General features: G+C 42.8%; 2 protein-coding genes across 2 annotated transcripts; one reads left to right on the plus strand and one right to left on the minus strand.

The window, feature by feature from the left end:
• Positions 1-313: 313 nt before the first annotated feature.
• Positions 314-10,303, minus strand: CLDND1 (claudin domain containing 1). The gene is made up of 5 exons (XM_034789273.1): positions 9,975-10,303; positions 4,090-4,382; positions 2,129-2,236; positions 1,554-1,691; positions 314-1,435 (listed from the first exon to the last, which is right to left on the minus strand). Exons 2-5 carry the CDS (start codon positions 4,370-4,372, stop codon positions 1,215-1,217), a joined length of 750 nt encoding a protein of 249 aa, XP_034645164.1. The 5' UTR covers positions 4,373-4,382; positions 9,975-10,303; the 3' UTR covers positions 314-1,214.
• A 5,619-nt stretch (positions 10,304-15,922) lies between these two features.
• On the plus strand, positions 15,923-17,017 carry GPR15 (G protein-coupled receptor 15). Its single transcript, XM_034767422.1, has one exon. The coding sequence runs from the start codon at positions 15,923-15,925 to the stop codon at positions 17,015-17,017; it is 1,095 nt and encodes a 364-aa protein (XP_034623313.1).
• Positions 17,018-17,223: the final 206 nt, after the last annotated feature.

Genomic DNA, 17,223 nt, shown 5'->3' on the forward strand with positions numbered 1-17,223 from the left:
TTGTTAACCAACTGGGAACAGAATTATTTACTCTCTGAATGTTGGGCTTGTTTTCCTCCAAGACGTACAACAAAGGCTGAATGGACTCTGAGCAATTGAAGGGCAGATTTCTATATGGGATGAGCTAACTGGGAACTAGTTAGACTCTCTTCCTCTGTTAAAGAGTCCCTAAGGCAAAGAGAAAAAAAACTTTGTATAGAAACTGGTCATCTCTCTCCCATACTTGAGTACTATGAACAACAGTGACCAGACAAGATTGTATTAATCTGTCCCAGGCCATTTCCTTTTTCAATCAAATTCACAACAACTCTGATAAAACTGTTGAGCTTTTACTCTGGTTTATTTGTGTTTTAAACAGGTGTGGGGCAAGGTGGGAAACAAGCAGCACATTTTTAAAAAGCTTGTTGTGTGCTACATTGGTAAATAAATAAGCTTAAAAAAAAGTTAGATTTATGTATGTATGTACACACACCAAATTAAATCCAAACCTTGCATGAGGCCTGTCCCTTCAACACAATAAAGGAGGGGTCCTATTTTACAGCAGGCACAAAAGCTACAGCTGACTGCTCCAATTACATCAACCTGGTCAGAAGAGGCTGAGAGGAGAAACTAATGAGAGTAAGAGAAAGAAAAACTAGGTAACAACACAGATGTAGCTATAACATTTCTACACACAATTCTGCACATCCATCTCTGCTTGGTGCTCTTAGGGTGCATCACCTGCTGGGATCTCATAACACATAGTGCCCAATTCTCTATTATTCACACTCTGCAGTTCTCTCATTCTTCTCCTGCATCTCCCTCTTTTCTTCCCCTATTCATCCTGTCTCCCATAATGCCTCTCCAGTTTTTTCAGATCAGATTTAGATCGAGTGTCCAGTTAGGGTAGTATAATTAAAAAAGGGGGATGAGCTCTTAAGACTATTTCCACAAACAAAACAAAAAGGGTATTTTTTATTTTTTTTTAATTATATTATAAAAGTCTTAAAATTCTGCAGACTTCTGGCAAGAGAAAGCTGTCCAAGTTTGGTAATTTGGCCCAGAGGTCTTTGTCTTCAAAACCTACAGACCACTGAAACTCAACTGGCAAGAAGCACGCAGTGCATGGAGCAAATACCTGACCAAAAGAAGGATGGGATATGAATGGGAAAAGGCCTATAACATTGAAACAAAATACTGTGAAGCAGCAACTGGCCATGAATGAAGTGTCCTATTTATGCTACACGGTACGCTTTCAAGAGCGTGAATTCCTTCCTGTTGGTGCGGGCCGCCCAGATGAAGAGGGCAGCTGCCATAAACTGTAAAGGAGCAGATACACAAGCTAGGCAGAAGGACCAGCCAAATTCACCCTGCACCTCATCAGGTGGGTGCAGCTTCTTGTGGAGCAGCTCAATTCCAGCTACGTAGCAGCCGACTGAGCCCAGCGTACACAGACCTGGGGAATAAACAGTAAAGGACAATCAGCTCACCGTACAGATGCCCTGGCTGACACGGTCAGGGAAGTTACACTGCTAGGAGAGAGAGAGGGGACCGGAGCACAGAACAGGACCTACCTGCAAGGAAATGTAGGATTCCTATGGCAATGGCAGGGTAGAGGCTTCGACAGGCACAAGCACAAAGGCCAATCAAAGCCCCAAAGCACATCAACCCTAGGCTGACAAAGGGCAGGAGGAACTGCAAACGCCAAAGATCTGTGTATGAGAGACATCCACAGGTATGTTAAAAACATGTCAGTGTCTGGCATACTCCTTGCCCATCTATGTTCATTCCCATACACTACGCCATCAGGGACCTTCAACCTGAGCTAGGAAGAGAGGAACCTGCCTCCTGTGAAAAGAGAGAGAGGAACCTGAATGCGTGTTCACTTATTGAGTTTTCCCACAACAATGTTCTCTAAATTAATCCTTTCCTACAGCAAACAAACAAATCTCCTACCCTTGCCTTCAAGTCATGACTAAAACCCAGGATTATTATATGAAGTATTAGCTGAGGTGGGCAGATCAAAATAGAGTTACTTCTCTCCTTATTCTCTCACTAATGATTGAATCTGAAAATGAAAATATCCTCTTTTCTTTTCCTTCCCAGCCTCCTTTATCCCGCACATCTGCCAGAGGTGAAAGGCACTTACAGGTCCGGTTCAGGTCACTACCACTATTGTGGTTCCCAGGCTCCATGTACTTCTCCGCAAATTGATCAGAGAGGGAAAAACTGACGCAGTTTCTGACCATATCAGTTTCTGGAGGGAGGGGGGGAAAAATGCAATAACCACCATCAGTTTTATTCCTTATTTTCATTTGACAATGCTGCTTCATCCAGTATCTGCTGTTCTTTTTACATGAGAAATCCCTTTACTTCTGAGAACTGTTCTCACCCTAAAAATAGTTAATCTTTATAGAGACTAGCCACTCCCTCCTATCCCACTTCTTCCTGGATCAATTCACATCATACATTTACAGCCAAAGCAATAAATACCATAACTCCTTCACAGTTCAGCACTCGCAGTGCTCTTAAATCAGGAAAGAAATATGTCCCCTTGTCAGAAGGATAAACAACTTTGTCATACTCTCATTTTAATGAGTCATTATTAGGAGTTACAATAGTAAACTGCATTTACTAGAGATTAAGTATTACATCAGAGGAATATTGAAAAACTGTGCTGGCATATACAGGTCACTCAAGTTGTGTGTCAAGCTAGCTTTACAGCCAGCTGCCTCATCCCTTACATGACACCTCAGGAAGGTTGTTGTGGTAGCTGAAAATAAAGTATCTAATATGCGTGAGTGCTGACCAAATTATTATAGTGAGTGCTTAACTATGCAACCATAACTTTTTCTTTATACTGATATTCTATTAAAATAAACATATTGTGCATTTATTTCAATGTGTGACATAAAATTAAAATATGCCGCACCCCCAGGCAATCTAGAGGTCTACGCCAGCGCTTATTGATACAACAGATTGAAATAAATGTGATGCAAGATACCCAAATATTGTATGGTCAGTGCTCTCCATTCTTTAAATTAGATATCCAAACAAAGCGGCTGTGTTTAGCTCAATGCCTTGTTAAACATTTCATGGAACATAAGTACACTTTTTAAACACTTCTATTTCTGTTTTTTTAACAATTTTTTTAATATTTCATGGTATTTGTTCCCACTGAAAATTTGTCCATCGCCACTTTGAAGTTCTAAAAGATGCTTTTGAGTTGAGCTGGTTGAAATTTCCATCAAAAAGATCCTTCATTAAAAATGGGGTTTCACTGAAAATGACTCCATGGGAAAACGTTGTGACAATTTTTCATTTTTCAAAAAAAAAAAAAAAAAAAAAAAATAAAAACAGTCTAAATGAAAATTTTCAGGAACACACAATTTAAGCATATTCAAAATTTTTCATTTAGAAACTGAGAAAATGCCAACTTTTTCAACCACAATGTTTCCTCTAAAAAAGTGGGAAAAACAATAAAAAAAATTTTTTTAAAGTGTCAGAAACAATAACATTTTCACTTTCGCAAGTAATATTTACTCTCACTTTTTAAACTTTAAGAAAAAGCAACAATGCTATTTCTCTCAATTGGAAAACAAAGTGCAGAAAAAACCAAATTACACTGGACTCACTTTAAGATGAAACTGAGGCTTGGTCTACACTACCACTTATGTTGGTATAACTACATCACTCATGGGTGAGGAAAATCCACATCACCCGGTGTAGACAGCACTATGCGAATAGAAGGTATTCTCCCGTTGACATAGCTACCGCCTCTCAGTGAGGTGGAATACCTACACTGATGGGAGAAGCTCTCCTGTTGGCATCGGTAGCATCGGTGCAGCTGAGCCACTGTAAGTGTAGACAAGACCTTAACATATCAAATCCTGGTTCTCTAAATACTCACTAGCAGCTGCATAAGGCTTTCCTTTTGCATCTTTAAAACTTTATATTTGCTGTAACTGTTTATTAACCAGAGAAGCTTTCTGGAAAAGAGATCCATTTTGAGGAAATACTGTTTGATATCCAACCCTTAAATTGCAGCTCAAGGCAGGAAGGAACAGGGAAGGTGGAGGAAAATGCTATTTGGAGGATGGACTAATTTACCTGGTGGGCTATACCAGTGAGAGTTTTTGGGAACAGTGATACATCTCCGCCACAATCCAACTGTGCCATTGCACCGGAACAGTGCATCTGTATAAGTCTTCTCATCTGCGTCCATACTGATGAATTCCTCCAAAATACTCCTGCCAAGTTCGCTGGCATTTCCAGCTGGGCTATGATACTCATACCAGAAATCTGTACCGATTGAGGCTGCCATATAAATGGTGGAAATGAGGCAGAGCACGCAGGCAATTACTAGAGCTGTAGCAAAGCGGTTATCCATCATAGTGTTCCAACTGCGGGGGGGAGGAGGAGGGAGAGAAAGGTGAGAAACTCAGAGGTTCAATTAATAATAATGGTAAACCCCCGAGACCAAACGCAAGGTTGACCCTGCTGGGATAAACTGCTCCCTTTATCCATCGACCAATCCCTCCCTGGATGCATAACAACATCTCTTCCTTTTCTTGTTCAACATGCAGCAACGAAAAAGCAATGTTTCCGTCCAAATCCTGAACCTTCAGTTGATTATAAACGGCTCAAGTGTTCAGTGACCATTTAAGATGAAATATTAACCAAGGTCCCTTCTACCACAGTAATCCTACTTCACTTGTCTGTCCGGCCCATTACAATGCCCACACCCAATGCAACTTCATTTGCAAAAGACATCCACTCATGCTCAATTACCACAGGTGCATTCGTTTACAGAAAAGAAACTGTCATGCTTCTAGCCCCAGGCAAGACTCAGTAGGAGTAGGAAGCAGACACAGTAAAATAACTGCTTGGGAGAGAACACGAGGAGTACAATGCACACTTTTAAATATTTATGTCATACCATAAAATCCTTTACAAATTGTCAGTTATGTGCCAAAGCATATAGGAAGTGCTTTAAAGATAGGAAGGGCTGGCCAATGACAACTGACTCAGGCTAAGGAGCTGTGTAGTTGTGGAGGTGTTCAGGCTTGGACTAGAGTCTGGGCTCTAGGACCCTGTGAGGTGGGAGGGTCCCAGAGCTCGGGCTGCAGCTCAAGCCTGAATATCTACACCGCAATCAAACAGTCCTTTAGCCCGAGCCCCGTGAGACCGAATGAGCTGGCACCGGCCAGCTGTGGGTGTCGAACTGCAGTGTAGACCTACCCACAGTGACTGGGAGAGTGGAGGGAATTATTACGATTTATAAAGCTTGGTAGTGATGTGTCTCACTTTTCTCTTTTGTCCACAAGGATCTAAAATTGCTTTACAGAAGGTATATTTAGTAGCACTGAGTGTGTCAGTGTTCTTGGTTCTATACAATTTGGGTAGTGGCAAGAAGTAATAAGTGAGCTTAGAGTCTAAAAAGGGATGATGGACACAAAACACAACAACACAGCAGCATATGGACCCTTAAGTACAAATGCTCTGTCAAATATTGTTTTGTTTTTATGTGTTTTTATTAAAGTAGGTAAGGGAGATTGATGTACACTGATTACAACAATAAGAGAAGTGAAGTGAGAGAATGCCCAAAGAATGGAGTAGGTGAAGGAGAAACTGCACACAAGAAAAAAAAAGCTATTTTCACAGCAGTATGTGATGAAACTGGGGATGAGGTGATCAAGTAAAGAACGGAGTGAAAGCTTTCAGCAAGCAGCAGCTTACATTTCATATAGTAGAAAAGGGAAAGTCATCCTAGAGAGCTGAAAAAAGGGGAAAGTCACAGTCAGAGTAACAAGAAAGGAAGAGAATTTTACGAAAACATTTTAGTAGGACTGGCGGATAGGAAAGATAGGAGCATGCAAGGCCAAAGAGGAGGTGAAACCAGCCTCACAGCCTGGCAGGGTTCTAAGTGAAATTACTCCTGGGGGAATTCTGCACTGCTATGCAGCTTTCCTCCCCACCCCACAAAAAATACATTCTGCTGGGGAGGTCCTGTAATTACAACTGTTGCCCAACAGGGTCTGCTGTGGTGCCAGATGACAGAGCAGGAAGCTCCAGGCTGGAGCAGCCAGTCACAGAGTGGGAGAAGGAAAGGCTGCTTTCCTCAGTGCCCTGCCAGTGGGACCAGGTGAGGAGGTACTGGATAAGGGCAGGGTCAGACAACGCAGGGCAAACAAGGCTGCTGTGGGGGTCACATAGACTAAGTTCAAAAGGGCAAGGGGGGTGGGAGTGGACAGGTGGGGGCACAGGAACTAGTAGGGTGACAGCATTGAGCCAGGATCTGAATGGGAGTGGAGGTGCAGGGGCACAAGGAGGCAGGAGATTGGGGGGTTCAGGGACACATTGGGAGGGGGGAGTGGCTGAGTGGGGGTGCAGGGACACACTGGAACATGTGTAGATATGCCTGACAATGCGAGAGACTATGGATTAGCTAGGGTCTGCCTGGGGGAGGGTCACCAACTCCCTAACAATCCCTCCCCCTCCAAAAAACCACTTCATACGTCTCCCACCAACACCCACCAACCCTCCAGATTCACTCCCAGGCTCCTTCCCAGCAATTACTTCCCTCTCCCTCAGCTCCTCTATTACTCCTGACTCTCCCATGCCTTTGCACTGCTTCTGAGTAGGTGTAGGAAATTGAATAATACATTTCAGTATTGTATTTAATTTAAAGTTCTATATTAATATTCCTGTTAAAGAATATTTGTAAAAAACACATTCCTGAATCTTTATCATCTGTATTATTAGACATATTTGCTGATGGGTATTTTGAAATGAATTACCAAAATAATTGAAACTGGCATGATTATATTGTGTTATTTTAATAAAATAGGCAGAATTTTAAAATACTGTGTGAATTTTTAATTTTTTGGTGCAGAATGCCCCCAGGAGTAAATAATATATCCAACTGGAATAGGGAGAACGTAAATGCCCTAACTGAAATTTGCTCAGGACACTAGGGAAAAATATCTTGGGTATTGATCAGGGCCTTAGTTTTACACCTGTTAACAAAACAGTCAGAAAGTGACGGTGTGACAAAGTGGGGGGAGGGTCTCTTGGTTTTTTCAATGGTTTGCATGCAGAGGGGGTGGGACTCAGTTTCCCTGGGTGTTACTGGTTTAATGAGGTGATGGGAGAGGGAGTTTGTTGTTACAGAGGACTGGCGATGGCACTTGGGACCCCAGCCAATGGCCTGGAGAATGGATACCCCAGCAACTGGTGACCCAGCTCGGGAGTCACAGCAGGTTCTGGCCAGTGGGGTGCAAAGGATAGCTGAGAGAAGAGGAAGTCCAGACAACCCTCTTTACCTGGATGGAAGGCAATGGAAGGGGGGGGGGTTGGGGGGGGGGGGGTGATATCAGATGCCCAGCTGGAAAGGACGGGGATTTGGGACTGGAGAGGGAGAGCAGGCAGAGCCCACCTGGATGCAGGAGAGACTTAGATGTGCTGTGCTGAGGGAGGCCAGGCCTGAGGGCCCTGAGAGTTTCCTATGCTGTGTTCAGACACTCAAACCCTCCTGTTTTACGCTGGCTAAGAGTCACTCCAGTCTAGAGAACAGGGTTGCATTATTCCCTCTCAGAGTGGAGGCCCCGGGGTTCCAGAGTGAGTGGACTCCCTGAGGGGGCCCACGGCGAGAGACAGGTGTGCTAGGGCTCAGAGAGGTGTGGTTCCAGGAGGTGGAGGGGTCTAACCCCCGAAAGAGAGTGGACCCTTGAGAAGGGCTGTCACACTGAAGGGGGTTCCCTCCGGGGGCTGTATGGGCCAAGAGTGGGCATGACCTGTGAGTTTGTGACAGACTGCACTGAATCTCATAGGACCAAAAATCCAGGAAAATAGCACTCAAGAGAATTTAACTGAAGGCAGATAATGAAAGAACTCAAATTAGCTTTGACCCCCCCCCTTCCCTAGCCTCCAATTAACAACTTTCTCCTGTTTCCTCTATTGCACTAAAATCAGTATGCCTCTTTCACATTGCAGCATCTAATTTACACAAAATGTGCTTCTTTCTGGAAGTGAGGGAGGAAAATCCCAGAATACCCTATTTACCCTTTTGTACTTTCTTCAGAAGTCTTACAGTGTGGTGATCCTCCCTCTGTATAAGGATAAAAGCAGTGCCCTGTTTTTAAGACCACGAGAGGAAGGGAGGTTATTCAAAACTAGCTTAAAATTCTGCCCCTGAACTGCCCTGGGATCACTGGTGCTGAGTTCACTGTGGAGCAACTTATTTATCGAAGGTACTGAGCATTTTGTTTGTTTTTTTGTAGCAAGCAGAAAAATGAAGTGCAAGTTTCCCATCTGCTCTAATGGCTCCATTCATTCAGCTTTCTTTTATAAACCATCATTTCACAAATGATGATCTATTTAGAGGGACATAAATGAGGTAAAAAGCAACAAAGAGCCCTGTGGCACCTTATAGACTAACAGAAGTATTGGAGCATAAGCTGTCGTGGGTGAATACCCACTTCGTCAGACGCATGTGGTGGGTATTTCCAGAGGCAGGTATAAATATACCGGCAAGAATCAGTCTAGAGATAACGAGGTTAGTTCAATCAGGGGAGGATGAGGCCCTCTTCTAGCAGTGGAAGTGTGAACACCAAGGAAGGAGAAATTGCTTTTGTAGTTGGCTAGCCATTCGCAGTCTTTGTTTAATCCTGAGCTGATGCTGTGAATGGCTAGCCAAAGACTGCGAATGGATAGCCAACTACAAAAGCAATTTCTCCTTCCTTGGTGTTCACACTTCCACTGCTAGAAGAGGGCCTCATCCTCCCCTGATTGAACTAACCTCGTTATCTCTAGACTGATTCTTGCCAGCAAATTTATACCTGCCTCTGGAAATTCCCACCACATGCGTCTGACGAAGAGGGTATTCACCCACGACAGCTTATGCTCCAATACTTCTGTTAGTCTATAAGGTGCCACAGGACTGTCACTTTTTACAGATCCAGACTAACATGGCTACCCCTCTGATAAATGAAGTAGTTTAAGCCTACCATTTAACTTCTATTTTAAATAACTAACCTTACAGAATTGTTAATTTAAAAAAAAAGTCAATGAAAACATTTGCTTGAATACAAAAATTCCTGTGTGTAGTCCTAATATTGCACCACCATGCTCACACCCAGGAAGCAGGAGGTGAAAGTAGCCAGTCCAGTTTCACTGACCAAGATACATGAACCATAAATGAGTGAGTGAGTAGTTAAGTTCCTCAAATTCTGTCCTGATGATTTCTCAGATAATCAGTGATGCTAGTAAGGAAATTTATGAAAGTTAACAAAAGGAGAGAATACGACTTTAAACCTGACAGTGTCCTTTATCTCACACAGGCGGCTAGCGAAGGCAATGGTGGTGTTGAGAGGTATTTCATTATACTTAATTGGCCAGGGGGGCAGGGTAGAAGGAGAAACATGAGAGGCACCAGCCTCTGAGAGAAGATTATTGTAGGGATTTGAGAAGGGGTGTGACTCAAAGTGAAAATAAATAAAAGGGAATAAAAATCAATATGCACAAAAACATCAGAAGAGGAAAAAAACCATTCCCCCCCCCCCCCCGGGTGCCCTGCCCCGCCCCTCTTAAAATAAATAAATAAGTAATGGAGATATCCCATCTCCTAGAACTGGAAGGGACCTTGAAAGGTCATCTAGTCCAGCCCCCTGCCTTCACTAGGCAGGACCAAGTACTGATTTTGCCCCAGATCCCCAAGTGGCCCCCTCAAGGATTGAACTCACAAACCTGGATTTAGCAGGCCAATGCTCAAACCACTGAGCTATCCCTCTTCCCCCTATGCCCTTCCCTCTGTCCTCCCTCCCCCCCACTCTATCCTCCCCCAAGCCCTCCTCAGTGCCCTCCCTTTGTCCGCCCCCACTTCAGCACCCTGCCCCCTGTCTGTACTCCCCCCAATGTACCCCCTCAGTGCACTCCTCCTGTTACCCCCTCCCCCGTGCCCCAACGACCCATATCCCTCCCCGCCCCGCACTCACCGTCCACCTCCTCATTCCCTCCTTCCGACTCCGCGCTGCCGTTTCCGTCTCCCACCCCCGCACCACGCGGGGAGAGGGAGCAGCCTAGAGACGCTCATCCACCCCCCGGCCGCCGGGCATCCTGGGACTTGTAGTGCCCCGTTGGCTCCTCGGCGCTCCCGGCGGGCCCGGCGCGGGGCATCCTGGGCCTTGTCGTTCACCTGGAGGGTTGTTCGCAACGCATCCCGGGAGTTGTAGTCTGCAGAGCGCTCGGCATCCTGGGAGTTGTAGTCTGTCACTGCCTGGGCAGTGCGCCCCCTAGGTGCTGGTGGGGCAGGGAGCAGCTACATTTGTGTCTGGGCAAAGCAGAGTTAGGGACTCCTCACATGCATCTGGTTGGCTCTTCTCCTCACCCCTGAGGAAAGAGAGCAAATCCTCTGCAATCCCCCAGTGTGGCTGAGCACCTGCAACTCACCAGTCAGCATGGTAAAAATCATAATTAAAAAACATTCCTTAGATGATGTCACGTCTCCCAGATGTTCCCTGCCCCAGTCACATGGAAGCTGATTCTCACACACTGCCCTGGCTGCATGAGTTGGGGCTTTAAGGAAAACAACAAAGTGTGTGAGACCAGCAATAAATTCACAAGTGTTGACAACAATTACCTCCCCAACCCATTTAATAAAATCCCCACCCCTCCTATACATCCTGCACAGGTTAAATGAGGGGCCTATAATGGGCAAAGGAATCCATATGTTAAAGTGTGTTTTGATTAGAAACCTAGAATCTAACTACTCCCAGCTTTGGTTTTACAAAACCAAAACTGACCAACACAATTGTGCAAAACTAAAACAGAAGCCTCCATCAGAGATGCAGTGTGGGATTGGTGGGAGGGGCGGCACATGAGGTCAGATGCCCCCAGGATTTCTGCCAGGGTGTATATGCCCTGCCCTGAACCCTGCTGAATAGCACCAGAATCTTTAAATTCTCCCCCCCGCCCAATCAAAAGTGCATGTCCTTCCTGCCCTTCATCCTGGTTTTCCTCATCTCTAATGGCTTTTCATAGGACAGTCCCATTCAACTCCACCTCTTGACCAGCTGGAAAGCCTTCCACAGTCCACATGACCCAGAAAGCTGTTGACAATGGGGGACAAGGGGGGGGAGAGAGAGAGATTGGTTTCAAAATAATATTTGAAGCAGAATTTTATTTTTTACAAAAGTTTTCACACACATTTGTTTCAATATTTTAACATTGATTTTCAAACATTTTTGTTTAGCATTGTTCATTTTTTAAATGGAAATTTTTAAAGAGGATTTATTTTAAATTTTGAAACATTTTTTCAAATCCCATCCACATGGGATTTTTTCAAATCCCACCATTAAGATGACATAAAAATTACACGGATGACAACAATTTTTTTTCTTCTCTGTTTTTCATTTTCTCTTATTTCCCCCTTTCCCCTCTGGATAATATTTGATTGGTCATTTTAGCCACATAGCAAGATTTTTAAAAATGTATTTAAAAATAAAAAAAAATTGGAACATTTGCTATTTTTAAAATAGTAAAAAATGATTTTTTTATAATAAATAGTGATTAAAAGTTTTGCATAAATTGGTCTTTTAAAGAAAAATACAGGTTCTGAATAAGATTTGTTAATACTTGTATGGTAAGATAATGAAGGCTAATACAACAGTTTTATAAAAAATAGCAAAAATAGATTTAAAAAAAAATATCTATATAAAAAGAGCATTTTTAATTAAAAACATTTGGTTAAAAAATTGTAACCCACTCTAATGACCATCATTTCAAATCCCCCTAAACCACAGTAGAAACGCCAGTAGACTCCATTAGAATTTTTCAGATAGACTCTTGGATTTTACTGCTCACTGTTGGTTTCTTCTGTCCTCTTTATTTTTATCAGTGGCCCAGGACCCAACCACCCAACAGATTGATTCTGTTTTTCCAAACCCTAGTTGTCAACTGTAATTTCCACTAGGAGAGAAACCCAATGGGGGAGAACGTGCCCTACATCTGCCACAACCATCCAGAAGGATAGCCTTGGTTGGCACCTCCATCCACAAAACTACCCCCTTGCCTATATATTGACTCAGTGCCTGCAGTTCTTACCCTAACTAGTGTTACAGTTTCCCCAGTGTTGCAAGACCCTACGGAGGACAACATGTCCTACATCTGGCATAAACAGCATTTCAGGTATCCTAAACTGGTACCAGAGAAAATGACCCCTCTCAGCTGGCATGCCTCTTGCTATTACAATGACAAGTGTTAAAGAGACCCCAGGCTGGAATCTGTATTAGCTGGGTGCCTGCAAACTTGCCATAATCAGCATCAGCAAGACTATAAATTCTTTCCTTTTTAATGGGTGGGCAGATCCTGCTGTTTTTCCCCTTAGTGCAGGCTTCTGAACTGTATCCGGTTATGAGTTATTGCATTCTGTTTTATATCTGAATTTACCTCTGTTCCCCTCATATTATCTCACTGTTTATTACTGTCACTTTTTATTTGATGTATTTATTATTTCATTTTATATAAACACCCTGGGGCAAAAAGCTTGAGGCACATGTAAATTTACAAGAAAAGCACATTTAATAAGTAAATATAAATAGAGAGACTATCAGCCGATTAAAAATCTTGATGTTGGAAATGCTGAATCATGAATCTAAGATTACAGAAAACTTTATTTGCATTCAAGAAATTAAAATCAATATTGCCTTAGACTTCCTATGCCGATAGTGTGGCCATGTATCTCATTTCTGAGTTTATCACAGAATCAGAAGGCTAGTATCACAAATGTACTATCAGCCTTTCACCAATGAGAACAAGGAAATCAACTGGTATGATCGCTATTTTCTGCAAAGCTGCTGCAGCTTTAGGGGAAACACAATTACACTTCAACTTACAGCCATCATGCTTAAGAGCATCCTAATTTTGCCTTAAATTACCTTGTTTTTTCCCATAGGGAAGACTGGGAATACAGTACTGCAAATATTGAGGTAACATTAGTTCTATAGCTAAGGCAATTAGTACATTTTAAGCATGACAAACGTATGTAAAATTGTCCCAAGATGCCTTTTTGAACATTGCAAAAATATAACCATTAAAGGAGAATGGTGCTAATTCAAACTAGTGCGTAGAAATGACTGAATTTAGGGCCAGATTTCAGAAGACTTCAGCTCCCATGTGGCTGCATTTTCAAACGATCTTAGCTGAGTGTTTTGAAAATCTGGCCACCGATCTGGTCACAATGGTGGCTCAGAAGTACTGAGCACATTTGAAAAATCTGGTCCTAATTTAGGTGCATAAATGGGAGCTAAGCTCTATTGAAAACCTGGTTGTAGCTGTGGGTGCCTGAAAATCTGGCCCTACATGAATAAGAGTCCTTACTGAATCAACACAATACAAAAGCAAGGCTAATACATTCAAGATACCTTTTTGCTGCCTTTTTGACAATTATAGATCACTTTTTAATTATTTATGATAATACTTCACATTGGACTTGTGAATGTTCTGAATTATTTGTAAAATAATTGTTAGTAATATGGTAACTCACAACAGCACCCAGAAAGCATGCTAGATACTCTACAGAACAAATAGAAATGAGCCCTGTTGCAAACAGCGTACACTCTAATTTTTAACTTAACAAATGTGCTTAACAAACTGTAGGGAAGAGATGGAGTGTGAAACTATAAAGGTACAACTATGTAGTTTTTCAATTTGGGCACATGCATATCTTGATGACTCAGTTAAGGTCTTTTTAAATATTTATGACTGATTCACTTCTTGTGAGCATTGTGGAAAAAGTTAATCTTAAGGAGAAACTGCTATTAAATCGTTAATGATGAGAGATGGGGAGAGAGCCCTGCATACATTTATGAGCGTCCCCTGAATCTAGTTCTAAATACACTATAGAGGAATATATCATATGTATTTGCTAGCATGCTGGAATTATTGTGGAGCTAATTTTAATTTAGCATATTTCCTGACACAGTGACTGAAGGGAAAGGAATGCCCATCCCATCCCATCTGGGTATACAATTTTGCAAGTGATTTTTGAAGGAAAAAGTCCCTTTGAATAGAAATGAATGAAACTGGCTCAGTTCTCAACTCACTATTAGAGCTGGTTGAAAACTTCTGAATTTAAACATTTTTAAAAGAAATACGGGGACAAAGTTTTGTGAAAATTATTCTTATTTTTCAGCCATCTCTAGTCACTGTGCCACAGAATCACAGAAATAAGAGATGGGAAAGATCTTTTATCTTGTTCAGTCCAAGGGGTCTCAAACCTTTCTATTCTATGATCACTTCATAACAGAGATCTTTTCACAGACCATCTCATATCCAAAAAACACCAAATCCCAAATCAGTTGGCTCTCAACATCTTTCATTCAGTGGACCAATGGGAAAGTTCCCTGGATCACTGATGATTCATAAATCTAGTCTATCCTTGTGCCTGGGAAGGACAGATACTACACTGTAACTATACTTTGTGGAGTTTGTGCACTATAATTTTAAATGTTCTAAGCTATGAGGCTTAGCCCATTTCTCTTGAAAGACGATTTCAGAATCCATGGGGCCACTGCAGATTTGAGGGTACTGGTCATCAGGCCTAAGGTGCATTGACAGAGTTGTGTGGTGGTGCAGGGCTGGAAAAGCTGGGGAGTTTGCAGATCTAAAGCTGCAGGGCTGAGTGGAGGAGAATGTTGGAAGAAGACAGAGGAGAGTGGCTGGAAATCAGAACTGAGATTTATTGGCTGGAAAGATTAATAGAATAATCAGATGTGTTGCTGTTTAGGAATATTGGCATTGGCAAAGCTGTACTGGAATCAAGGACTAAATCGAGACTAAGCAATGCTGACAGGGCTGTACGTGGGGTAGCTTGGAATTGGAATAGCAGCAGATGTTGCAGATAAGAGATTAAATGAATTAGCAAAGCTTTCAGTATGACAGCAAGAGAGAATAACATAGGAGCTACATACCAGAACTGCATGGAATTTGTAGTGCCAGGGGGAGGCAAGACTGGAATAAACAGGCATTTTGGAGGTCAGGAGTGAGGTAGTTAGGCAGAGCTGGCGATGGGGAAGGAAGAGCAATTTTAGACTTGAAATTGCAGCAGAAAATGGAAACAAGGACCCTTTCTGACTCTGAGCCACACAGAGAGGAATCCAGAAATGGAATAGCAGGTAGTGCTGCAAGTCAGGACTGATATGCATTGACAAGACTCTGTGTGCAGATCCAAGGGCCGGAATAGCAGGATTTGCTGCTACAGGTCAGAATGGAGAAGGCAGGGTTTTAAACAGCTTTTCCTTAGTCACATTTATATAGGTGATAGTCACTGTAACCAGAAAATCAGTTGACAAAATAAGCCAAGGTATAAACCTCCAAGCCTTAGAAAAATATATAAACAGACTAACAACAAGTTAGTCAAGAGAGAGGGAGAGAGAGAGAGAGAGAGAGAAAACAACATAATGCTGTATTAACCACTTCCTGGTTTCTCTCCATCATCTCAAACCTTCTCACCTATAATAATATCCCGCTTAAAGAGAAAGAAAGAAAAAAACCTTACCCAAACAGTTCAAAACCTTTAAAAAAAAAAAAGCCAACCTTAAAAGGCATCATGGTCAAATGCAAAATGCAGATAAAAATCAATTAGACAAAAAAATACAACTCAACCCATCAACTCCTACAGAACGTCTGACTTGAGTGGGTTTGACTAATCAGACCCTCCTTTTGCTTGTCTTTACATGATTGGCTGAGAGGGATGCAGAATTGTGAATATTAAAGTGTGTGAGGGGGTGTGCGGGGTGTGTCTGGGGGTGTGTTTTTTTTTTAAGATGTTTCTTAAGATCTTTCGAAAAAAAGAAGAAAGATCAACACTGCTATCTCTGATGATAATAGTAAGGGTGGTGTCAGCTCGTCCAGAGACGGGCTTCGATCATTTTTTTTCTTTAAGATGTCTGAGACACCTTTCAACTATAACGATAGCTATGAATATTTCTTTCCCACTGAGAGTCCTGAAGAGTACTGCCAAGCTCTGCACATGCCATATATGGGCATTTTCCTTCCTATTCTGTATACCACTGTGTTCCTGGTGGGAATCGTCGGCAATTCCATCCTGATGGGAGCCCTGGTCTTCAAATTTAGAGTCCGCAGGCTGATCGACACCTTTATCCTCAACTTAGCTGCCTCTGACTTTGTTTTCCTCCTCACATTGCCACTCTGGGTACACAAGGAGATCTGGCTGGGGGTCTGGAGATCAGGCTCCTTTCTCTGCAAGGGCAGTTCCTACATCATCTCAGTCAACATGTATTGCAGTATCTTCCTCCTCACTTGCATGAGTGCTGATCGGTACCTGGCCATCATGTACCCCTCTGTAGCCAGGAAAGTCAGAACAAGATTCTACACTAATGGACTTTGCATCTGTGTCTGGATTCTCTCCTGCCTCCTAGGGCTTCCCACCCTTCTGTCCAGAGAACTCAGGCAATATAATGGCCAGGCTTACTGCATAGATGTGGAGCTCACACCTGCTAAACGGATTGTGTCACTGGTAACGTTAATTCTGGCCTTCTTTTTCCCCTTGCTGAGCATCTTGACCTTCTACTGCTCCATCACCAAGAAGCTCTGCATGCATTTTCAGAAATCTGGGAAACATGACAAAAAGCTGAGGAAATCTATCAAGATTGTCTTCATTGTAGTGGCTGCCTTTGTTTTCTCCTGGATTCCCTACAACATTTTCAGGCTTCTGGCTATCATCTCTGGGCTCCAGGACCTGAAGCCACCTTTCTGCTTTCCTTATGTCCTTGCCCAGGCGGGCATGGAAGTGAGCAGCCCCTTTGCATTTGCCAACAGCTGTGCCAACCCTTTCATCTACTACTGCTTCGATGGCTATATCCGCAGGAACATCTCACAGTGCCTGTGTCCATGCGTGAAGGGCCACAGCACTGGGAGCAGTTCTGACACCCTGGACACTCGCATCAGCTACTCTTTGTCCACTTTTATTCATGGGGAGGATGCCATTAGGAAACGGAGGCGCTCTCTGTCATTCTGAGAGGAGCGGGGACTTTGGAAGGAGACATTTCTTCCAATGGAGAGATGATGGGGGGAAAAGGTCCACAGAAAAAAGCATGAAGGCAAAAAAAGAAAAAGAGTGTGAGAGTGTAAGGGGTAGAGAGAATGAGTGAGAGAGTGTAATATGGTAGAACTTCTAGTTACAGAGGAAAATATCATGTTAATTTCCTTTAATTATATAGTTAT

Source organism: Trachemys scripta, chromosome 1 (assembly GCF_013100865.1).
Source record: "Trachemys scripta elegans isolate TJP31775 chromosome 1, CAS_Tse_1.0, whole genome shotgun sequence".
Lineage (NCBI taxonomy): Eukaryota > Metazoa > Chordata > Testudines > Emydidae > Trachemys > Trachemys scripta.